The sequence below is a fragment of the Nannobrachium achirus genome (genome assembly GCF_963921795.1).
Source record: "Nannobrachium achirus genome assembly, chromosome: 21".
Taxonomy (NCBI): domain Eukaryota; kingdom Metazoa; phylum Chordata; class Actinopteri; order Myctophiformes; family Myctophidae; genus Nannobrachium; species Nannobrachium achirus.
In genome coordinates this window covers 47,061,915-47,087,378 of record NC_137828.1, presented here as the reverse complement: position 1 = coordinate 47,087,378, position 25,464 = coordinate 47,061,915, and the positions used below count along the sequence as shown (strand labels likewise).

Genomic DNA, 25,464 nt, shown 5'->3' with positions numbered 1-25,464 from the left:
ACGCGCGCACGCACACGTAAGCCTTCAGTGTTATATAATCCCTCGGTGTGACAGAGGCACCGTGGCCAATAGCCCATACAGACCATATGCCGGCCACACAGACCAGACAAAAGTTACTATGCTACCGATAAGAACTTTACCCCGTAGTCCCAATCATTCCACACAGACACTCTCAAATATTGTCTGTATCTCTTTCTCTGTGCGCATCCGAGATTAATTCTACTGAGAGTACACTATGTACGGTGCCATGTGAAGCAATGTTCCATTCCACAATGAATTATCCAAGAGTTGGACTGTATGTTAATTTAATCCCTATATTGTTGACTGGGATCCCCCAGGGGTCTATACTTGACCCCTCGCTCCCTTTTCTCCTTTACACCAGGCTCACAAAATTAATGTTGCAATGTGTTGTGAGCTTGTAGATCTGCTATTAGAATAGTTATACACACTCGCTTAAACAAATTGTTTTAGTTTGAAACATGAGATATGTGCATTGTGTTGGCTGTATTATCAGAGAGACAATTACTCTAGAAGTGAGAAATGGTGCTGGGATAATAAACACATTACCACAATAACGTGGTTCTGAGTGATGCATGCATACCACAGTGCTGAGCTCATTATAAATATCTTTCCTGGTGAAAGTCGCAGGATTGCATTAGACCAGGGTTCCCCAATAGGCGGCCCGCGGGCCATTTGCAGCCTGCGAGGGGCAACTGTATTTTTTTTTAACTTCTTTGGGGGGCCTGGGGAAAGTTGCAGGTATGGTGAAAGTGATATGAAATGTAAGCTTACCATAATCACAGTAAAGGTCGTTGCACACTTCTGCGTTTTTTTCATCCGAATATAGGCGCAGTCTGTCTGTCTGTCTGTCAACCTCACGTTATGTCAATCACGTTTGCATACTGCCAACCGTTTTGTATTTTTTCTTTTTTTCAATTTTCGCAACTGTCGCCACTTGGTGCCTTGCTCTCTCTCTCCTTGGCCTGAAAAAGGGTTTTGCGGATTTCAAAAACGCAACGAAAAACGCAGCAGTGTTTAACCAGCTTTATCCTTAATCATTTTCCATCATATTCAAGGGCTTTTAGACAGAAATGAGACAGACTCCAGTCACTTTTAGAGCACTGCAGAAGAAAGGTGTGTGTTTTAGGGCATTCACGAATAGTGATTTCTAGTATTCGAATATTCTACCCTAAAAGTATTCCAATAGAAAATCAGTGCAGTGGAGCAGCGCAAACGAGACAGACTGTGTGTGTGTGTGTGTGTGTGTGTGTGTGTGTGTAGGGGTCGCAGCTGAGTGCAATCAGTGTAGAGCAGGGCAAGCGAGACAGATGTGTGTGTGTGTGTGTGTGTGTGTGTGTGTGTGTGTGTGTGTGTGTGTGTGTGTGTGTGTGTGTGTGTGTGTGGCGTTACAGGCAAGCATTAAAGGCAGTGTGACAGGCAAGAGTAACGTGTGACACAATTGCTGCAGTTTTTCACAATAACTGTGACCTGCGGTCGCAATCATACTGTAGGCCTATAGTACATAAAAATCAATAAAATACAAATAGTCTTGATCCAAAGCTAGCATACAATAATATATGTATAAAATATCAGCAGTTGTCTTGTGCCACCTCTAAATGACTGAATACAGATAGGTAATATGCAAGAATTACTATTCTTGCATATTACTATTCTTATAAGGGCAGAAGAATAATAATAAGTAGAAACATAACAGGGGCTTCGCACTTCATCAGAATTGCTGTGATCACCAGGATGGCATTAACATAGAAGCAGATTTTTGTCTGGACCCCTTTATTTTCCTCAGAAGCAGGCTTGCGACTCCACAAGACTATGCGATTATTTACCACAAATACTTGTCCCCGAAGGAGGCGGCGCCTCCTTCGGGGAACTATGAATAATTTGACTGAGGTTAGGATTAGGGATAGGTTTAGGCATAGTTTTACTGAGGTTAGGGTTAGGTTTAGCGTTAGGATTAGGTTTAGGCATAGTAGCATTCACCAGGTTAGCATTCACCAGCGTGGGACTAATGCAGTCAAATGCTCTACCACTGAGACATGGGCTTCTTCCACATCCAGGTGAACTACAACAAGCGCTCCTTTCCCAATCTAACTGGTTTCTCAAACTATCTGTATATATATATATATATATATATATATATATATATATATATATATATATATATATATATATATATATATATGAATAATCACATCATTTTAGCAGATACAAATACAAATACATGCATTTAATTTGATGATACTACACAATAAGCCGCTAATTTCTTTATTACTATTTACAGTAACGCTACTAGCCGCCATAAGTCACATCTGCCCATGAAAGATTGCGGTGCATCTTGGGAATGGGCTTATTGTGTCTAAACAGACATATTTAGCCACTTGTAAGCATGCCCCCACACACTGAAATCAAAATCGTTAAAATCACTAAAACGATAGAAAGCAGTAAATGAAAACATTTTAACACTCAATAATATTGCAGTTATAAAAACACTATATGTACAGGATCGGGGAAACAAGGGGGTTGGGCTAAGGTAGGGGGGTGCCCACTTCTCGCCTGTCTATGGGAGAAGTGATAACTACCTCCTTCTCTGGCCTCCTGAAAGTTGAGTTTTCAGGGCAGTTTTGAAGGATGCCAGCGAGCTACATGTTTTAAGGGAGGTAGTCAAGGTATTCCACACTTGGGTGGCAGTGTTGTAGAAGGAGAATTTACCCATATTTGTCTTATGGGTTTGTGTTATCAGATCAATGTGTGCGCTCCCTCAGATATGCGGGTACTGAGGGGATGGAGGGCAGATTTGCGTTGACTATTTTGAAAGTCAATCCCATTTTTAGTTGTTTAACCCTGTCTTCAACGCTGAGCTAATTTAGGCTAGCAAAATATGTGGGAGAAACATGGGTCATGGGCCCCAGGTCGAGAAGTAGCCGAATCAGTTTGTTTTGGGAGGTTTGGAGCTTAGTCTAGTGTTTTTTTTTTATGTTGGAGTACCATGAGGTGCAAGCGTAGTAAAGTGGGACTGAATGAGGGCCCCAGCAAGAGTCCTGAGGGCACTTTTGTTGACAAAAGTGGAGATTCTGCCCAGGAATTTACTTCTTTGATCACCATTGTTGCCATGCTATCCCCAGACAGGTATTTGTCAAGAATACAGCCCAAATAGGTAATCTCTTCCTTAATAGAGACTACTGTGTCATCAACTTTGACCTTGAAATTGTTTACATTTATCTCACTCAGAGAATGTCTGGTCCCAAAAAGAATGGATTCTCTTTTACCAAGGTGTAGAGACAGTTTGTTGTCAGTAAGCCAAGTACAAATTTTGGTGACTTCTGAGCTGAGAGCTTCCTCAACCTTTTTTGGTGGCTTTTGTTTTCCTCGATGTTTTCGTTTAAGAAATGTTTTTTGGCCTTTCTGACCATAATACACACAAATCCGTGCTCACAAACACAAAGCCAGAAGTAGGAGCTCAAAAATAATATGTGTGGTTGCCCTGTTGGGAGAGAGAAAGAGAGACTATTCCACCCATGCAATAATCCAGGCAATGCTGCTGGGTACCAAACGCTTTGGGTATTTATGTGCAGAGCACTCTAGAATTTAATGACAATGTTTGAAAGAACATTGTGTTATTAGCACAAATAGCTTAGCTCAAACAACGTAAACATTGGCTTCTCTCGGTTGCAGTTTCTTCGCTGTGTGGAAAAGCCTGAGCGACGAGGTTATGGTTGAGGCAATCTGGCTAGCCATCGCCAGGGAAAAGTCGCTCGGTCGCTCTTTCCCCTCGACTGGAGCTCAGTTTTAACTCGAGCTCAGTTCGGCTGTTCTTGAGAGACTATGGTTGAGGTAACGAACGACTCGACGCCAGGTCGTAAATGACCGGGTTGTCAGACACATCCAGCAGGATCAAATGAGCATCACATGCGCTCCTGTCCAAAACTTAAACTAAGCATATCAATAACCCAAAGTAGCATACTGTATAGTTTTGGTGAGGGGGTATGCACTTGTAGTCTGCATTTTATATACAGTATAGTGTATATTTATACTGTGTATATACACCTTATACTGTATGGCATGGGTCTTCAACAGGGGGTCCGGGACCCCTAGGGGGTCCTCAGAGTTACTACAGGGGGTCCTCCAAATCTTTTTTATATTAACCACTTGAACCCTAGCGTCCATATAGAGAACTTTAGCCAAAAATAGCAGATCTACAAGCTTTCAGATTGGCTATTTTCGGCAAAGAGGGGAAAAAGAGCAGACTAAGTACAGAGTGAAAGGTCAAGTTTATTAAGTATCGACGGTTCAAGCAGTTAAATATCTGAAAACACAAATTGACATGAATCCAAAATACACTGACGATTGTGCTGTCAAACAATATGGAATCTTCGAAGAGGTTGTGGGGGTCCCTGCTTCATCTCTTTCTCAACTAAGGGGTCCTTGGCCTGAGAACGTTGAAGACCCCTGTTATATACAGTATTTTGTATATATAATAAATAAACAATATAGACACAGTATATATTATATACTGTGTCTATACACCTTATATATACTGTATGGGCCGAGAGTGTGTATTTCAGATGTAAAAGAATAAGGACAACGTATGTAACATCTCAAGGGAGTAGATAATGGCTAGACAGACAGACAGTCTTTAGTTTCTATTTATAGCCCCATCCTACTCTGAAACATCTGCCTCCTCTTCATAAAAACCTAAGATCCTGCTCCCCCCTCCCCATTAAATAAAAAATAAAATAAATTAAAATAAAAAACATTCCTTGGCAGTCCCCATTCCTCGCCAGTCTCCGAAGCAACCGCCTCTCTGTCGCTATGGCAACTGGCTCCTAATCAGCGTGGCTGTTACAGTCAGGGGTGTCACACCAAATTCTGGGCCCTGGGTAGAAGGATTCACTGTGGGCCCCCCATGAATGTTCTTCATGGGGGAGGGGGTTTAACCCATTTAGAGAGAATATTTGAATTTGAATCTTTGAATATTTTTGACCCGATTCCACAAAAGTCTTCTAAATCCTTTTAGTTTTTTGTTTCTATGTCAGTGGTGCTCAAACTTTTTCATGTGAAGGACCCCCAAAATTATATGTATTTGGCTACGGACTCCCATCTCAAAATATTTCGTTCCAGGGACCCCCCCAGAACAAGTTATGTTACAAATGTTTGCTTAAAAATTACATATATGCTGCGCTGTGAGCTTGTATATCTGCTATTTTTCAATAGCTTAAGTATGAAATAATTAAGGCCCCCTCCACCTTGGGCCCTACTGTAGTAACTCAGTCACACTTTTCCCCCCCTTGTGACGCCCCTGGTTATAGTACATGGGTAGTACGGTGGGGGAGGGGCTCGTCTGAGCAAAACAATGAAGTGAAAACAAAGGGGAAATAGATGGGTGGCTGGAGGCTAGATGAAGTGTGAGTGTCTGGATCTGCGTCTGTGAGTGCACTATATACGCATCCTCTGTGTGTGTGTGTGTGTGTGTGTGTGTGTGTGTGCGTGCGTGCGTGCGCGCGCACGCAACACAGGTTCTCAAATAGGCAATATCTTTCACTTAATTACAGCTGTCATACAAGCTGGCTCAATCAGCTGCTTAAAATGAATGATGAGATTATAGAGATGGGTTCTAGCCTGCAGACACATACACACTCGTGATTGACTGGCAGGATATTCCAATTAGGTTGAAATTACAACTGCACAGTGTGTGATACAAACACATTAAAAATGAGAGGAAGATGTTTTAATTCTTAGGTTAGGATTTTGAAGGTGTTTTTTTAAATCAGCCTCAGGTCTGTGGTTAAGTCACATTTGCACTTGGTAAAGATGATGATATAAATTGTTGGTAGTGAGGTTTCACAAAGCATTACAATACAAAATAGGAATACCGATATTTGTTCTGGGGCCAAAATCATGTGTCATTTATTCAGAAAAAGTACATGAACGACACATTGAACACAGTGTTTTCAGTGAGTCTGGGAACCTGCTGTTGTTGTCTGTTGCTGTTGGAGAATGTCTGCGGTTAATGAGACGAGTCAGGATAACAGTATACTACCTGTGTAATACTGGCAATGCTAAGAATCTCTCTTTCTCGCTCTCTCATTAGGTTTCTCTCTGTGTCTCTCTAGGATTCCATCTCTCTCCATGTTGTTCTCCAATTACTGTAGATCTCCCTTTAGATTTCTGTCTCTCTCATTGTGTTTATCTACACAAAGGGAGAGAAACCCATGAATAGGGGTTATCTCTCTCTCTCTCTCTCTCTAAAAAGAAAGAAGAAAAAAAATCTAAATTCATATTTGTAATTAATAAATATAAATAAATCCTAAAAACTAAAGCACCCCCAAATTCAAAAGCAAAAAGACTTTAGCGCTTGACGGAGGTGGATTTTGGAGCTTTAGGCAGAATAGGTTTTGAATTAGAAAGCATTGAACTCGTATGATATCGATTTTATAACTTTGTATTTTGTAATATTATTATTACTAGGCCGGGGCGTAACAACATCACTTTCTTCTAAGCTTTGCACCATCCTGCCTCCTGGGAGAAGTACTGTTCCCAAATGAAGTGCAAGCCAACCGACCTTGAATTTAATTGCAGATTGGGAAATTATTATTTGTATATCTTTTTTTGTTAGGAGAGAGGGAGAGTGTGTGCTCATTTTGGCAGCGACCGGGCCAACGGCGACTGAGATTAGGTGGTAACAAACTGCGAAGACACACAGACGGACGCACGCACGAACGGACGGACGGACGGACGGACGGACGGAGGGGAAAAAATACTCTCCCCCATGCTTTCACTGGTGGAGACAACGATTCGAGTTTAAAGCATTAAGACCCTTTTTAACTCTCAATAGTTCCTTGCTGAAAAAGGAGTTTAATGTAAAGAGTTCACGTGTTCGAACATTGTTGTTTTGAATGGTTGTGGACGGAGACGGCACCAGACTACAAAATGACGTCAGACTGAAGAGATGAATAAACAGTAAATAAGCAGTTCATTTCATTCTGACACCGTTATCCACCTGTTTCCGTGAGAATTTACTGTAGAATTATTTGCAGGACACTTCTGGTTAACAGCAGACATACAAGCTCACGTCGCGTCGCAGATGCAACCGCTGTGAGCTTGTAGATCACACTCGGCTGCGAGGCCGGAAATGCCGCTCACCTTCTGCGCAATGCACGATGGGATGTTGGAAACTTGGATAGGCCATTCTTACAATTACATTTACACCCACGATGTTGCTGTGTTTATATCAATAATCTACCCTGATTTAGGATCTACCCCCTGCACAAGGATGTCAATTTGACCTGTTTTGCATAATTAATGTAGGAAATTAGTTGGATATTCAGTCTCAGCATGCACTACTGCCTCTCTCTGCTCTGCAGTTTTTTTTGTTTGTTTTTTTACTATGCAATATGTTCAGTTCCCAGTTCACTCTCAACCAGTGTTGTTTTTGTTGACGAGACGATAACGAAAATGATTTCGTTGACGCCCCTTTTTTTCATGACTAAGACGTGACGTTGACGAGCTAAAATTAGCATTGTCATGACTAAAATATGACGAGACGTAATGTCTGAAAATCTGGTCTAATCCGACGTTAAAAATGAATGAAAAGCTGCAAAATATTGTAGGAGTAGTGGCAAATCATATGGGGGAACGTTCTTGGACGCAGCAACAGGCTCTGTGATTGGCTGGAATGTCGGCATGAGAATACACATGTTATTTGTTGTTGTCTGCTGGGTTATTAAGTTTCTATTGGGAAATAAAAGCTAATCATCTGATTGAGGAAAGATGTCAATATGTTCGGTCGTCGGAAAAGAAGAAACGTTTACAATCCACGAAAATAATGCAGGCTTACTTACCATGGAAAGCTGCTACATGGTAAGCTGTCCTTTTAACAAATCATATTCCTTTATATTCCTTTGATTTGAGAAGCAGTGTGATACAAGTTCTTATTCCCGTTCCAACAAAGTACCCCATGGCTGCACGCGCTGCAGTGATGTTATTGTAATCGTTATAAATAACGTCCTAATCCTTATGCAAGCTTGTAGCTGGCCGTCACGTTGAAAGTGTGGTATACTTGAGTGAAAGTATCAATACTGCAATCCCTTACAACAACTCAGTCGGTGCCATATTTAAAGTGGGATGACCTCTTATATTGCCGGTTCGCCAACAAAGGGTTAAAAAAATAGTGTGCACGCTGGTGCACACATTCGTGCACAGATCATGCACTATGCATGTGCATGCTTTTCACAGCTTTCAAACAAAAAAATCCGCTTGGAAATCCGTTCAGGCATTCAGGAGAAAGGAGCCCTTATGTTTTCTTCAAATGTAAACAAACATGGCTGCCATGTTTGAAAGATGGGGTTGGTATGGGGGTTAAACATAGCCTAGTTCCAGACCCTGAATCGCTAGCCACACCCCTTTAAAAATTTTGTTTTGGCGTTTCAGGGGTCTAGAAGTGCTCTCATTGAAGAGTTCTCCCTCGGTTGAAAATCCGTACGGCGAATCAGCGTCGTGAATCAGTGTCTTGTGATCAGCGTGGGTGGGGGTTTCCCAGAACTCATGTGTGTTTCCAAGTACACCAGCGCTGCCGCCGTACCGTACCGTGCATCGCGTCGTGATAAAATGCGGTAAATTGCGGTAAAATGCGATCGTATCGATCTCGCTATGAAACACCAGTAGCAGGCATGTTATGTTGTGTTTGATTACTAGTTCGTAGTGCTCCTATTCTGACTGTTTCTTTGGTTAGCAAGTAGCACTAGCAAGCAACAGGCTAGCCACTAGCCAGCCACACTATGTCATGTGTTGGTCTGTGAACCAATCGCTGAAGACTGCCTCTTTTTGGCAACGCCCATCCCTGCAATCGCCTTGGGGGAAAGCACTTTCAGACTGAATAATGAAGTGAAACGAAATGTCAATTCAGGCTGAGTGTCAGGCTAGGTTAAACATGCAATTTCGCGATCGCGATCATGCCTAGTACACTGTTGGAGGTCCAACATTTTTTTTTTTCAAAAAAATGTTTTTCAAAAAAAATAAAAATAAAATATTATTTAAAAAAAAAAGACGTTCAGAAGACGTCTGGCAGGGAGGTCCATAGTGAAAAAGACGTTTTTGTTAATAAAAACGTCTTTTTTGGCAGGGTATGAGTTAATTCAAAATGTACTCAAGTAAAAGCACAAAGCATCGAAATGTACTTTAAGTATAAAAGTTAAAATACAAAATGTTTGAACATAGCAGATCTAGAAGATCATGCAGTATAAGTAAATGTAGGCCTAGTTACTTTGCACCACATGTCATACGGTAATTATTTTTGCCTTGAGCATAATGAAAGCAAGGCAGCGATATAAGGTACATCCTTCCTTGACAATAATGAGAGGCAACAGAAAACAGCATTACTGAGATTCTTTCTGAATATAATGTTATATTCCTATAAATAAAAGGGAACATTTTGGAAATATAACTAAACTGAACCATTGCATGATTGCCAATTTGCGTAGTTAGTAATACTCCAATGCTTTTTAAATGTATTACACAATAAATATTCAGCTGAAGCTTGAGATGGTGTAAGTGATTTTCTTTGGTTCAAATAATTATAAGAAAATAATACAACCTTTTTAACACATAATGTTTTGTTTTAACCAAAAACTATCACTTACCCTACTATATAAAATGTCTACCGTATATACAAATCACAATTAGATATTTTCTCAAAATCATTCAGCCTAAAGACAAATATTTTTTTGACTAAAACTATTTACTAAAACTGGACTAAAACCTTTGTGTGAGTTCGTCGACTATAACTTGACTAAAACCTTTTGAGTTCTCGTCGACTAAAACTAGACTAAAACTATCAAGGATATAAATGACTAAAATCTGACTAAATCTAAGAAGCATTTCGTCAAAAAGACTAAGAATAAGACCAAATCTAAAATGCCCGCCAAAAAACAACACTGCTCTCAACAGCTTTCACCCGAAATAAAATGATATTTCCATGTTTTTCCAATGTGCCTTCTACCGCTTTGAATTCTGTTGCTATGGGGGTCTTTTTTTGACACTGTATATTTGCATATTTGTCCAATGCACATACCTATCCTAACTAAAAGGAGCAGCACATACTGTATTGGAATAATTATGTGTGTAGTTATTTTGTTACTGGCATAAATGCCCAAGCAAGACTGGGGCCACAAAAAATTCGGCACACGTTCACACATGACACCAAAATCAAATATGCAGACACATTGCCTCTTGCATATCTGAATCTGGCTTATTATAATGTATGTATTTGTCCAACAACCACATCCTCTTAGAATCTGTCACTGTGTCCATGGCAACATAAACTGTTGCAGGGTCACTATGGGAACCAACTCCCCATCCGTCCTTCCTCCCCACAGGCACTTAGTATGGCCGTCAATCCAACACAAGAAAACAACAAGCTGACCTTTAACGGCATTTTAGCTACAAACGTACAAGCTCCAGCCATGTTTACCAGCACGTAATGATCAATTAATCAATACAATATGTTAATTCTAAATAGCTTAGCTTACTGAGAGGTCCACCAGTCCCATTTCATGTTTGGTACATGGAAATTACTGTAGACAATGACACAGCTGTGTTTGCGTTTGTGTATTTGTGTTATCTTTCTCCCCGCTAGTAGTATTTTCTATCTATGTCATGCACCCACAATAAAAGTACAGAAGCAGTAGGAGCCAAGTGGATATACTGTAACATTCCATATTCACTGGAATGTCTGGCTATCTCTGGATGAATCCCTTCTGCCTGCCTAAATTCTGTCTAATGTTCTGTCTTCCTGTCTGGTTAATAATCCATCGATCTTTCCGTCGAATGTTAAGTCTGTCTTCACAGGGGGCTGTTCGAACCCTGTGTAGACAAAAACAAAGGAACTACGTTTATAGTAAGGGAAAGTTAGCCGAGTGTTAGACCAATCTGGGAACTAAATCTAAATCAATATCTTTCTTCACAAATGTGTTCATAAAGGTGTCTACTATCACCTCTGAACTTTCTCAATCACAACTCCCTTGGGGAGCCAAACAAAGTTGGGGGTATTGGGATACCTGGGCCTGGGATAAAGGGGATAAAATGAAAAAATGGCCAATATGAGCATATGGGGTGTGTAATTAGGGTATTTTTGGGCTGCTGAATCCATTCCAACCATTAGTTTCAGTTTAAATGACTCCTTGGCCATAAAATAGGCCTAATTGGCTAAGGCTTAGCTAATCATGTCATTCAAGTTTACCTGTGTACTGTTAGTCCCTATGTTTTAAACCCTGTGTTTGAGTGTTCCTTGTCAGATTGTATCATGTTATCCTGTGTGTCATGATGTGCGCTTATCCGCCTGATCTTGAATCAGGAGTGCCTGGCTGTGGTGTGACGCATGTTTAAAGGTCTTACAGGCATTGATTGCTTAATGGATGACGCATGTATCACCGCAGCTGTTCAGGTGGCAACATCATCACTGTGTACTGACTGCATTATAATCAACCTTTTTTTACAGTACAGTATGTTGTTGCAGAATAATAAAAAAGGCAAGGCAAGTTTACAGTATAGTCTAAATTGTACCACTCTCCTCCCACGTAACTAAGGCTCAGAACATTAAGTACAGACTGGCCAAAATCAGGCCAACTTATTAGAGTGTGGGTGATGTGTTTGTGGGAAGGCAGGGTTGTGCTCTCTGCACTATTAACTACTGTGTGCTGTGTAATGTGTTGGCAAAACCAACTTACTAGGACAAATAATGTTTTATAATTAATCAAAATGAACAAACGACTGCTACAAAGGCCTTTTAGCGTGAGGAGGGTGACAACCACAGGCCTCCTCTAATTCAGGTCAGCTGTGTGTGTGTGTGTGTGTGTGTGTGTGTGTGTGTGTGTGTGTGTGTGTGTGTGTGTGTGTGTGTGTGTGTGTGTGTGTGTGTGTCTATACACAGATAGAAAAACAGAAAGACAGACAGACAGACAGACAGACAGACAGACAGACAGACAGACAGACAGACAGACAGACAAATATTAGTATCTTGTTACTAGACTAATATGTCTAGACTATAATATAATCGCCACAGGATGTTTATGACAGACTGCGTGCTACTAAAAATAAGATAATGAATTTCTAACAAATAACAAGGAAGGACTCACACCCTTTTAGCCTATAGATAGCCTATAGCTTTTATAGCGGTGGGACCATCAAAAGGTATCAGCTCAACCCATACTGTATGTCCCCCCTGGGCCACCATCTGCTGTAACTGCCATTGAATAAATATACTGTACACTCCTTAGGCAATGCTGAAATGCACTAAAGTACAAATAGGCCAGGGAAATATTCACGCTTGCCTGCTTTTCAAGGTTTTGCGGTAATCCAGAAATAACCCAATGACTCAGGAATTTGTGTGTGTGTGTGCGTACGTGCATGTGTGCGTGTGTGTGTGTGTGTGTGTGTGTGTGTGTGTGTGTGTGTGTGTGTGTGTGTGTGTGTGTGTGTGTGTGTGTGTGTGTGTGTGTACTTCTGAGGAATATATGCTCAAGGCCTATTTTGGGGTCAGGGGTTAGCATTAAGGGCCCGAAGTGGCTAAACCCACTATTTCGGGATTTAGCATTGTGCAAGGGGCGTGCAAAAGTTGCCATCTTCCGACACCAGCCTTTAGCCTTATCCCTAAAACACCTGCGCTACCCGTTACATTATGCATAGGTGTGGTTTGGGCGTTACATTAATGTGACCGTGGGCAACAACACGCTCACACCTCCAGGATGAAATAAAGGAGTCAGCATAATGTACTGTATAGCGGGTAGTGCAGCCGAAAGATACCGGTTAGGGACAGTGCCCGCTGCCTTGTGCATAATTCACGGGTAGCGAGTAGTGGGTAGTGCTAAGGGGTAAGGTCGCCCAAGATGGAGCCCTAAGAGTTCGAAGTTCATACATGTGGTGGTCAGGGTTAGGGTTAAGCGAACAAAGACCCTGAATTACGTTAATAACTCTTGTCATCCATTGCGCAGTGGTGTACACCAATGAATTGAACCTCTCTCATTTCTTTTGCAATGAAAGGAGAGAAGCTCAATGAGTCCACATTGACATTATGTTAATACAGTAAAGCTGGTTGCACACTGAAGCGTTTTTTCTTTGCGTTTTGGAAATCCGAAATCCGCAAACTGAGAGAGTAAGGGACCCAGTGGTGACAGCTGCGAAAATCTGAAAAAAAAAAAAAAAAAAAATCAACCCTGGTCCGAAAATGTAATACGAAACGGGCGGCAGTGTGCAAACGTGATTGACATAACGTGAGGTAGATTTCTTTATTTACCTGCTCCGAAATTCACTCTGATATTCGTCCGAAAAAACGCAGCCGTGTGCAAAGACCTTAACTCTCCTCTGTGAAGCCTGCCGAGTTGGGAGTGAGAATGTGGATGCGATGCACAGCATGCAACCCTAAATAAACAGTGCATGAGGCTCATATAAGGCAGGCGCTTTATAATACAAGCATGCCTAATGCCTATTGCCTACACAATGGATATTTTTCTGGGGAATATAACTTGAAACATTAATCTTTACATTTCATACCAAAGAAAGGTACACCATGAATCTTTAGTTGCATTGCTGCTGGATTAAGTAACTTGGCTTCATTCCTTTAACCTAAAATGGAGTGCTGGTTCACGCAAACCTCTAACATTACACCTTCATTTCCAATACACTTGAGGTATATGCTGTTCTGAGGGTTGTGCATCTCTGCACGCAGGTTATTATGTGGGTGTTCTGTGCAGTAAACACTAACAGGATGGTCTTTGTACTCTGCAATCTCTATAAATAGACATGCAGACAAGGTTACAGTATATAGGTAACAAGGTGGGCAGAAACAAGACAGCTAGTCACAACACACTAGATAGTCAATGGCATTTATTACACTTGTACAGTCAGGCTCACTGGTATAACCAAATGAACAAATTACCCTTGGGGAGATTTGTCCTCTGCATTTAGCTTATCCTAAAGAGCAGTGAGCAGCCACCATGCATCTTTCAGGGACTCCAGTTTCAGTACCTTGTTCAAGGGCCCTGGCAGGAGTACCAAGCATATTCATAGTCTTTTGGTGCGGGTGTACCCATAGGAAGAACGCAAACACAGGGAGAACAAGCAAACTGCACAAAGAAAGGCCACCACCACTGCTAAGAGTTCGATGATGAACTAAATAGAATAGAAACATTCTTTCTATGCAATTTTCTCTTTCATTTGCAATGCATAAACAGCATGCTTCAATACCCCTCTTTCTGTAAGAGTATTTATGCCTGTAAACCTCTGACTATTGTCTCTCTCTCTCTCTCTCTCTCTCTCTCTCTCTCTCTCTCTGTTCCCTCCCCATCTTGCCAGCAGGGTTTTAATAGCGCCCTCTGTGACACCAACCCTCCCTGAGATCCTGAAACAAGCTCTCATTACCCAGGGGGTGGAGAAGACAGCTGTTTTTCTCACTCCTCCTCAGACTCAGACATGAGAACGGAACACAGAACACAAACTGATACACAAAGGCCACACACGAGCACACTATCCTATATTAAAAATTGGCTTAATTAAAGGATAAATTTGTTTTTTTTTACAACAAGGGTTCATAGTTTAGATTGTAATTAGAGAAAAGAAAACATGAGTGTTAAAATGTTTTCATTTACTGCTTTATATTGTTTTAGCGATTTTTGTATTTTGATTTCAGTGGGTGGGGGCAATCGTACAAGTGGCTAAATATGTATTTTTAAGCCGGCAATTTACACCGGCAATTCACATCTGCCCATGAACGATTGCGGTGCATCTTGGGAATTGGCTTATTGTGTCTAAAAATACATAATTAGCCACTAATGCATGCCCCCAACCAGGGGGCATGCATGCAAATCAAAATCGTTAAAATCACTAAAACAATAGAAAGAAGTAAATGAAAACATTTTAACACTCTTCTTTTTTCTCTAATGAGTATCTAAAATATGAACCCTTGTAAAAAAAACTAAGTTTTCCTTTAAGGGAGGTTGTTTGACCGCCACCGAGTTGTCCAGAACCCATTGTCCATTTATGGGTGCTAGTTCAACCAATATACCGATATATGGGCATGCCAATATACAGGGTATTTGCATATACTAATGAGCATCCATTTCATTTACTTCTCAAGAGTTAAAGATCTAATAAGGGTCCATTTGGTTACCAACTCTCCATATCTTAGCTGGGGACCACCTGGAACTCCCTCAAAGACCACTGGTGGTCCCAGGACCCCTGGTTGAGAACCACTGCTCTAGTACAGGGGTCTTCAACAGGGGATCCAGGACCCCTAGAGTTACTACAGGGGGTCCTCCAAATCCTTCTGTGATAGGATCATTCATTTAAATTAACAACTTGAACCATTGCATCCCTATTCCAAGGAGAACTTTAGCCAAAAATAGCAGATCTACAAGCTCTCAACGCCTCGCAGCACGTAGAGCTTGTAGATCGGCTATTTTCGGCAAATAGGTTTGGTATAGAAGTAAAAAAGAGCAGACCAAGTACATAGTGAAAGGTCAAGTTTTTTAAATATCGACGATTTAAAGCCATACTGTGTAAGATGCCCAACTAGTGGTCATTAGCCCTATAGCAAACCGCGGTCGCGTCCGCGTCTTTCGGACGTTTTTCGTACCTTCAGACCCCCGCGTCTGCCTCCACCTCGCTGAGATCTATCTTTTAAGGGGTCCCTTGTTCCTGTGCGTTCAGTAATTCCAGAGATACGGACTCCTTCACCCTGCCTGGTAGGCGAAATTACCTAGAGAAGGGATGGTACAAACGGGCGACAACAAATATGGCTGCCATAGCGACCCCACTTCAAGATGCGCTGTGATTGGCCGGCAGTTGTATAACCCTCGCTGTGATTGGCCGGTAGTGTGATGACGCAATTTTGGCGCGAGATCCGGTCCACGGCAAGGATCTCAGTTTACATACAGAGAAGGCTTTACAGGCTGAAATTCACGGCGCGGATCTTCTAAAACTTTTGTGATTTAATAGTTAGGAGAATTTTAAGATTTGTTTTATAAAAAAAGTTACATAGTACAACTTTAAGTGGTTAAATGTCTGAAAATACACATTAACATGAATCCAAAATAGACTGATGTCAGTGATGTCAAACGAATATGTAGTGGGGGTCCCTGCTTCATCTCTCTCTCAGCTAAGGGGTCCTTGGCCTGAAAACGTTGAAGACCCCTGCTCTAGTACAATAAACTCTCTCCCTCCTCACACACACACTCCCACACATGCATGAATAAATAAGTTCACTATACTGTATAATGCAATCGTCCAAAAGAACACTCGGCCTTGGACTCTATTTCCACATGACTGGAGTTAGCAGACGAAGCACTGGTGGACGGAGGACATTGATCAGAGAGATTTAATTCAACACTGAACTGAATCCTCATTACAGTCTCCATAGTGGGACTGCAAAGGAAACACACACACACACCCACACACCCACACACACACACACACACACACACACACACACACACACACAGTCACAGAGTCGACTTGTTTGTCAATAAAGTGGAGTCGACACATCGTTTGATGACGTCCACACACAGACTGCTGTCCAACAATGAGCCACTTGTATTGGTGCCGGGCCACTTGGGGGCGCCAAAGTCTGTTGAGTGGCCAGGGTCCCTCTCATAGACGAGTGTTGCAACATACAGGGACTCACGTAGCAGTGACGTGCGTGTTCACGTTTGTGCATGTGATGAAAAAGACCCGGATGAAAATGGCTACAAGATTGCTATAGGCTAACACTCATTTAGAAGATCGATTTTCGGCGATTTAGCCGTAAATAAACTTTCCCGCTTCCATAAGAACACAGTTCAGAGAAAATGAGCTTCAAAGATGTGAGTTTGTATTGGATTCGGCGGCGCGATGCGGCGGCGTTACCCTCTCGCGGGCCGATGTAAACAGAATCGCGGCCCCGGGCCTGGATGGAGATTTAGACCGGGGCTTCGTTGAGGCCTCCGATTAATTAATTCATTTTATTAAAAAAGCCGGACTAGATCGGGATCGGCACCCCGGAATACGTCGCGCCGCCGACAGAATAGATTGAGTTTTTTTGGGGGGGCTCTAAACTTTATTCTAAACCATTTTAAATGGAATCAATCGTCGGACCATCTAGACTCGGTCGTTGGAAAGCGTAGGACGAGCCAGGACCACCCACATCTCTACAAGCAGCTCAGGGTAAGTAAAATAGCAAAAGAAATATTGTTTGTATTGTATTGAAAAAAAGCCGAACTTGTTCGGGATAGGCACAAGAAGGGTTTAAAAATCTCAGTAACTTTAAAAATGCACAGTTGAGTGCAGAATTATCCAGGCCCGACTACAATATAGTTAAATGCAGCAGGATGATTTCTGTCAACAGCAAAAACACAACATATGGGCTTATTATACCATAAATTGTTTGGTAAATTTAACTTTAACACACACACACACACACACACACACACACACACACACACACACACACACACACACACACACACACACACACACACACACACACACACACACACACACACACACATCTTTAGACTAGTCCAGTGAGGATTAGACAGGGTCAAACCCTACTTGAACTCAGACTTCAAGTGGGAGTTGATTTTTACTGCACCTCTAGTTTCCTGTGATGAAGAATGGAGTTGTGGCACTGCCTCATTTTGAGGTTTCAGTGGAGTGTGAGATATTGTGCTCTTGTAGCTGGGGAGCTTAAAATAAATTTGGCCTGACACGTTGTATTCTTGCGTGTGTGTGTTTGTTTGACAAATCTAATGATTCAGGAACATTTCCTGTGAGCCAACACAACCCAGTTCCACTCCTCACCAAATACTGGTCCTCTGTTCTGGTATACTGGTACATTTTATAGGGCATCCTCTTTTAATGAAGTCTCAACTCAGTGTTTTATTTATGTTAGAGAACTCCACATTGTTTAGGTTCTTCAAGAGTTTATTTTATTTTATGGAAACGTTCATAAAGTCATGTTCTAACTGCACACCTGTTTTACTTTTGTGTTTGCATTCATTGCAAGAAAAAGTTAACAACGTAAACAAATTATTCACAAGACACCTCTAGAAGCATCTGTGTGGTCGGTTAACCACATGAGCCATCTGTGCATCGTTGACCGGAGTCCCTCAGGGCTCAATACTGGCATCTCTTAGCCTGGTTAATAAACCAGACTGCACAACACCACCCCCTGGCGGTAGTGGTGGTGTTGTGGTCTGGCCCTTCACATTAAATAATCTTTTTCCACCAGCCCTCAGAAAGGGCGAGCCAATCAGGGCTGTAGGCTTGGGGCACATGGTGGGTGGTGGCCTGGTTCACAACCATTCAGCCAATCAGGCGAGTCTGTGTGTATTCAAACATATTCCCCCCTCCACTCTATTACAGACTTCAAACAGATCCTAGTCTTTGATGCTTTCATTGAACTAACGAGCTATTGATACTTGTATGGCTCAATAAATTACCGCAGCTCACAACCCCTTTGAAGTTCAGAGGGAGCAATTGAGAGCAAGTCACCTTGACATTTTTTTAAACCACCCCTGGGAAATGAAAATTCTGCTCCCGAGTCCAGACTAATATCCAACACGCAGTGAGGAATTAGTATGAGCAACGCCAGGCTAGGCATCTCTACCCAAGTTACAGGCCCATCTGTAGGAGTACGGTCTAAAAATGTGTTTTGCACAAATCGGCCTCCTGGTGGCACTAGAACAGGCCCATGTGAAACATTTGAGGTTCTGTTCTGGCCCCCATAGTTGGGGTGAATCCGATATTTCTGTGACCGTGAGAGCATAGGTCCGTTTCTCAGTGGTTTTGTCAACTATGAAGGTTAAATAACAAATTGAGCTCCCATGCCCCTCGCAAAAATGCCGGCAAAATGTTTGACAGACGCTGAAAGTTTGTGTCTCATTCACTTACTATACACTATACTATAAAGGAAAACAATACCCCCCAAAAACTTGCTTTGAGTAGCATGTGAGGGGTCAAACTAGGAGTTTTTAATTATTCTGAATCCATTGCAAGCATTTGTTTTGCACGAAAAACATTCCTTGGGCTAAAACGGGCCAACAAAACTATGGTTTAGTGATGAGTCATCACTTTTCACAGTCTTTTGGGGGGCTGTTTTTAGCCCAAGGAATGTTTTTCATGCAAAACAAATGCTTGCAATGGATTCAGAATAATTAAAACCCCCTAGTTTGACCCCTCACATGCTACTTAAAGCAGATTTTTTTGGGGGTATTTTTTTTCTTTATAGTATAGTGTATAGTAAGTGAATGAGACACAAAGGCTGCGTCCGAAATCCACCCTATTCTCTAATGTAGTGTACTAAAAGGGGGCTCCGCCATTTTGAACTAGTGTCCGAATGTATAGTGAGCATTTTTGTACCCTAATATAGTGTACTGAAGTATCCCACAATGCATTTGGATTTGTAGTGAGCATTCGATGGTCACTATTCAAGCGCTATCCAAGCCCTGCCGCCCCACAATGCACTGTGCTGCGGCCGCTGTCTCGCGCTTTGAGCACGCACATGCGGTGTGCACGCGCACACGCACACTGCAGGCTCGTCTCTGCGTCTCTGGGCAGGAGGAGTAGCCACCTGTTGCTGAGCAAATTGAATTGATTGATTGATTGATTGAAGAATTTATTAGAAGTTTGCAATAGAAAAAAGTACAGTTTCATGACAGTACAAATCACTGGTACAAGGTCAACTAAAAGGAGATCCTAGAAAGCCGAGGCTTATTTCCACAGGAACCACACTTTAAGTATATCATATAACATTGAAAGACAGACGGAGACAGAGCCGTCCGTAGCAGAACCACCGGCTAAAGAAAACAACTCGTACAAATGTCCACAGCATTGTCACCAGAGAACAAAATTTGTTTTTCATCATTTAATGATGAAAAACAGCTCTAAAGTTGAGTTGTTTATGAAGAGAATATACGAGAATAGACGCTGGAGGCTTTTGTTTTTCGATCTTTTCTTCCCAACCTTCCACAGCTGATAATAATCATGATAAAATGTTATTTAAATTAGCAAGAATAACCTATTTTATCACAAACATGGGTGTATATCTGCATGTGAGACAAATGAATGTGGCATAAACATTATTCATTCATTGATTCACCAATGAATGAATACAATTTAAAAAATATATAGGCCTATATATTTTTTAACATTATTTTATTGAATTGTGATGAATAAAAACATAATTATATTTGGCCTATTTCTCATAATAACACCGCAACATGTTGGTATGTTATTTACAATCCACAACACAAGCATTGGGGAGTTGATGTACAAGCTCACAATGCGTCGCTTCGCCCCCTGTTGAGAGCTTGTAGATCGGCTATTATTTATTGCTCCAAAAGCCAGCGCTAGAGCGTTTTAACTGTGCGACAGCGATGACGCAACCAGATGGCGACGGAGTAGTGTCCGAAATGCGCTGATTTGTTCACTACTGTAGTACACTACATCTGGATCCCTCATTTAGGGTTAGGGAGTAGGGAACGTGTTCCGTATTTCGGACACAGCCAAACTCCCAGTGGCTGTCAAACATTTTGCCCGCATTTTTGCGAGGGGCATGGGAGCTCAATTTGTTATTTATAATGGTGGCCAAAATAACGCGTTATTAACAAGTTAACGCACTAGCCTATTAACGGCGTTAACATTTTTAACGCTTAACGCAAAAAAAATAAAACATTTTTTTTTTCTTTTTTTTTGCCTTTTTTTTTTACCTTTGAGGCTTCCATAGCGCTCCCTCTGCGCTCCGCATCTCAGAGTGTCAACATTAGCGTGGTGAGCATGGTGGTGAGCCCAGAGCAGAGCTCAGCTCAAAGTCAGGAACGAGCTCAAGCTCACTGTGTGTGAGACCATGAGTGTGTGTGTTTGTCTGTAAGCTGGGTTGAATGAATGATGAAAAACACAGTGGAATTACTCATCTACAGGTGCCTTTAGGATGCAACCTTTCCCTGCTGTTAGCAAGTTCGCTAACAGTTAGCCTCCAGATAGCCAGGACTACTGTCTGTAGTAGGCTACAGTATGTTAGCGGCAGCCCCCAGCTGAACACTGTGTGTGTGTGTGTGTGTGTGTGTGTGTGTGTGTGTGTGTGTGTGTGTGTGTGTGTTTTATTTAGTCAGCATTTGAGCCACAGACCACCATTTGATTAGATTTATTCTCCCAGACCCCAAAAATAAGAGTTAAAGATCTATAAGGGTACATTTGGTTTACCAACTCTCCATCATTTAGCTGCAGTGGTGGAAAAAGTACTCACATATTTTACTTAAGTAAAACCAATACTACAATGTAGAGATACTCTGTTTCAATTATAAAAGCCCAGAATTCAAAATGTACTTGAGTAAAAGTATGAAAGTGTTGAAAATAGCAGATCTACAAGCTCACAACGCGTCACGATGCAACATGTTGTGAGCTTGTAGATCGGCTATTTTCAAACAGCCTAAGTATACAACATGGCTAAAGTGGTTCATGTGTGTTTTAAAATATTATAACTTATATCTGAAAAGTAACTAGTAACTAAAGTTTTCAAATAAATGTAGTGGAGTAAAAGTGCAATATTTCGATCTGAGATGTAGTGGAGTAGAAGTAAAAGTATTGGAAAATTGGAAATACTCAAGTAAAGTACAAATACCTCAAAATTGTACTTAAGTAAATGTAGGCTACTTAGTCACTTTACACCACTGTCTAGCTGGAACCCCCTCAAGGACCACTGGTTGAAAACCACCACTGCCTTAAATTATGTAGTGCAGAGGGGTTATAATTTATAATATAATTAAATAAATAACATTGAGTTTATAATGTATTGGATACATAATAAAAGTATAGTATAATTATAAAAAATACATTTATTTGGATGCATCCTGTACCAAATATACAACATATTATGCAAGTTTGAGCCAATAAAAAATATATTTTTATTATGCGATTAATCGCGCGATTAACTACAGAAATCATGCGATTAATCGCGATTAAAATTTTTAATCGTTGGACAGCACTAGTTATTTAACCTTCATAGTTGACAAAACCACTGAAAAACGGACCTATGCTCTCCACGGTCGTGGAAATATCGGATTACCCCAACTACCAGGGATTGTGCATGTACAGTTTCACTGCCCCCAGGCCAATGGTTCCAGAGATTAGTTGTTCACAGACGGACATACGGACGGATGGACACACGGACAGACAGGTTGCAAAACATAGTCTCGGCCATGCCTTTCGGCCTGGCGGAGACAATAACAACAAATCGCAAGAATATTAAAAAAAATGTACTCACCTATGGTGGAGAAGTAGTGATGTCATCGGGCACCATTTGAGAGAACATGGAAAAAGAGAGAAGTAAAAAAAATACTCCATTAACTTCTGAACTTCTGACAGCATACAACCACACTACATGCTTGGACGAGGTTCATGCAAGGCGGGGGTGGGGGAGCGTGTCACCCCAACAAAGACTAAACATCTTACTCTTTCTCTGTGGAAAGAAATGGTCAATAAACAGACAGCCAACAAGAAAAACCATGTTAATTCGGCACAGAAAACGCGTCACCGAAAGGTGTGCAGGAAACGGGGGGTGATAAAAAGAATGTTAAACTGATTCATTCATAGTAGAGGAGGAAACGAAGGGAGACATTTTGGTTTGTTTTTTTGGTGGAGAAGACAGTCAACGACACAGCCAATAGGTGTTGCTAAGGGAAGAACGAGTCAGCCAGTGGTGATTAGTAGAAGCACACCCATCAACAGCAACCGTGTTAATCATGACAAGATCCCAGCATTGAATCATGGGTAAGAAAGACACAAGACTGAAAGCCAAGCCAATCCAAAGCCCCGCACTTGGTGGGAGCTTCTCGTTGTGCCTGTGGGTTAGTCACTCACTGCCAGTTGGTATTGGACGAGCCAACCGGACCCAAGTTACTGTCTTTAGATATGAGATGTCCATGCAGGGGAAGAGTAAAAGAGGGTCTATCCTCTATCTAGATTCCTAATGGACTAAATACACCACAGCAACCAGTCCTGGACAGGACATTTGAACACAATTTCAAATATCTGACCTTCAACGTGACCCTCCTCACAAAGAACATTACGCCACTTCTCATGTATTAGTAACACATTATTTGAAAGAGTATTCAACCATTGTGCTGCCCAGGACTGACTGCAACCAACCTTCGATGACGGGGGCCTCGGTGGGGGCTGCAGGTGGGGCTTCCATGGTGTCACTGAAGCTTGGGAAGAAGGGCTTGGCTGTGGGGTTCAGACCAGACCCTGGGGATCCTAACTGGGTTAGTGATGGAGGAGAGGAGGGACTGAGGACTGGAGAGGCCTGCTGAGGGATGTTCTTTGCTCTGGGAGAGGTGGGGCTCTTTACAGAGGATGAAGATGAGGAGGAGGAAGAACGCATCTTCTTGGATTGCTTCTGAGCTGTTTTGGCCTCCTTGAGGCTTTCCTTGGCTTGACCGTGGAAATCCTGTGCTGTGGTCTTAGGGGAGCGGAGAGGGGCCGGGCTCAGGGTGTCGAAGCCCAGGCCCAAGGGCAGCGAGTGTCCCGGTGGGGCGATTTCACTGAAGTCAAAGGGCTCGCTGCTGCTGCTCAGGCTGGAGTCGTTCAGAAGCCAGGAGCGATCCGAGGGCGACAGGGGCGGGGCAGACGCCTTGACCTCACCGGGTATCTCGTTTGGTGACATGCCACTGCTCATCTGGGAGTTGGAGCTGAAAGCAGAGGTGTCCGCCAGGTTGCCACCCGGCATGAAGGATGTTGTGAAGGAGTCGGTGTGGTCAAACATCCCGCTGTCGACCATGTCGCTGCCCATCGTCTCATTCTCTGCAGAGAAAGATGCAGGAAACGCCTCAGTGGCGTTGCCTAGGTTGGCGTTTTCGCTCTCCACCATGAGATCGTGGTAGTTGGCGGCGAAAGGGTCGCCGGGGCGAGGTGCCATGGGAAAGGAAGCGAGGTTGGCATTTGTGTTATTGATGGTGGCAGTGGGCATGGTGAACGGCGCAGCAGTGGCCTTCAGTTCACTCTTCAGGACCAGCGGGCTGATGGAAGGGCCTGTGAGTGTGAGCAGGTCCTCCGTGAGGGAATCCGGGATCATGCTCTCCTCTGGGAACAGCTCCTGTCTCCGGGGGCTCAAGCCCACTTCAGGAGAGGGGGCATCCAGGGCTGTGTGAGCTGAACCACCCAGGTCCATCATCTTCTCTTGGATTTGAGAGCCGGCCTGCACTGGAAGAAACGGTTCTGCCGTCATTCCCCACTCTTCTGGAAGCTTCTTCCGGCTCTTCCCTCTCTTTCCTCTGCCTCCGCTTCTCCCGAGCTGTTCTTCCCAGCATCCGTCACCTTTGTCCCGGCGCGGGCCCACCCTGTGGCGGTGCCCTTCCGGGGAGGGGCTGTTCTCGCTATGGAACGGAGCCTCAGAGTGGCCCCTGGCCTCCGGATGGTCGAAATAACCCTCATCCTTTGGTCTCCTTTTCTTCTTCTTCTTCTGTTTGCGGTCCGATCCCTCGCCCTCCTTCTCGTCGCCACCGGCGTAAGCAGGGCTTTCGCGGTTGGACCACCCGGAGAAGTCGGGCGGGTCGCCGGGGCTGATTGCTAGGTGGCCGGTATGGCGGCTGATCACTGTGGAGACGCTGGGGGAGAAGGGAAGGTCGTTGGGTAGGCAGCCGGCATCACCTGGCCAGCAGTCGCTCAAGGCACCTTGTTGTGAGTGGAGAGGGCAAAATGTAAAAAGGGAAGTATGGACATAATGTACATTGACACGTTCTCTTTTTACCTCGCTCTAGCCTTCTTTATCTGCCTACAGAAAAACATAAGCTAAAATACTATTTGACCAATGAAACTAATGATGAAATCAAGCAAATGTGAAGTTGGAAATGCAACGCAGAGCAGACAAGGCAACTGCTGTAGAAAGCATTATATCACAACATTCAGTTTTAATTTAACAAAATTATTTTAATAATTACAACCATGGAAATGTGTACATAAAATTCTGCATATCGTCGCTATCGGGTAACCTTTTATCTCCATATTTTCATGTTTTGTTTTTTTCCATAAATTAAAGTCCTATGTTACACTTCTTCATATGACAGTGACATGCAAAAGTTGTGAAAATAGCCTATCTAGAATGGGATGCAAACTATTAACTAGAGTTTATGACTTGGATCCATGCATTGGAACACATTTTCCCATTTCCTGAAAAGTAAAAGGTAAGTTATCACACTGAAATAGAGAAATGTTTATAGACAGTTTAAAGAATAGACTTTGGGAGAAGTCCATTCCCCAAGGTACATGACAACAAGGCTGAGTAAACAATTCACAAAGGGAAAGAAGGTTGTGTGAAATCCTTATCCACAAGACTGTGTCTGTTTATAAAAACCTTATCCACAACACAGTTGTAAAAATCTTATACAAAACAATGTGTCTGTTTGTAAAAAACCTTATCCACAAACA

At 42.4% G+C, this 25,464-nt stretch overlaps 1 protein-coding gene across 3 annotated transcripts in view; it reads right to left on the bottom strand.

Moving 5' to 3' along the window:
* LOC308307025 (uncharacterized protein) overlaps positions 1 to 25,464 on the bottom strand; it is a 154,238-nt gene that overhangs the window by 36,806 nt on the left and 91,968 nt on the right. For all 3 annotated transcript variants that reach the window (XM_080752114.1, XM_080752113.1, XM_080752115.1), the window contains exon 6: positions 23,188 to 24,711. In XM_080752114.1, the coding sequence (XP_080608240.1) occupies positions 23,188 to 24,711 (1,524 nt within the window). The remainder of the gene's footprint in view (positions 1 to 23,187; positions 24,712 to 25,464) is intronic.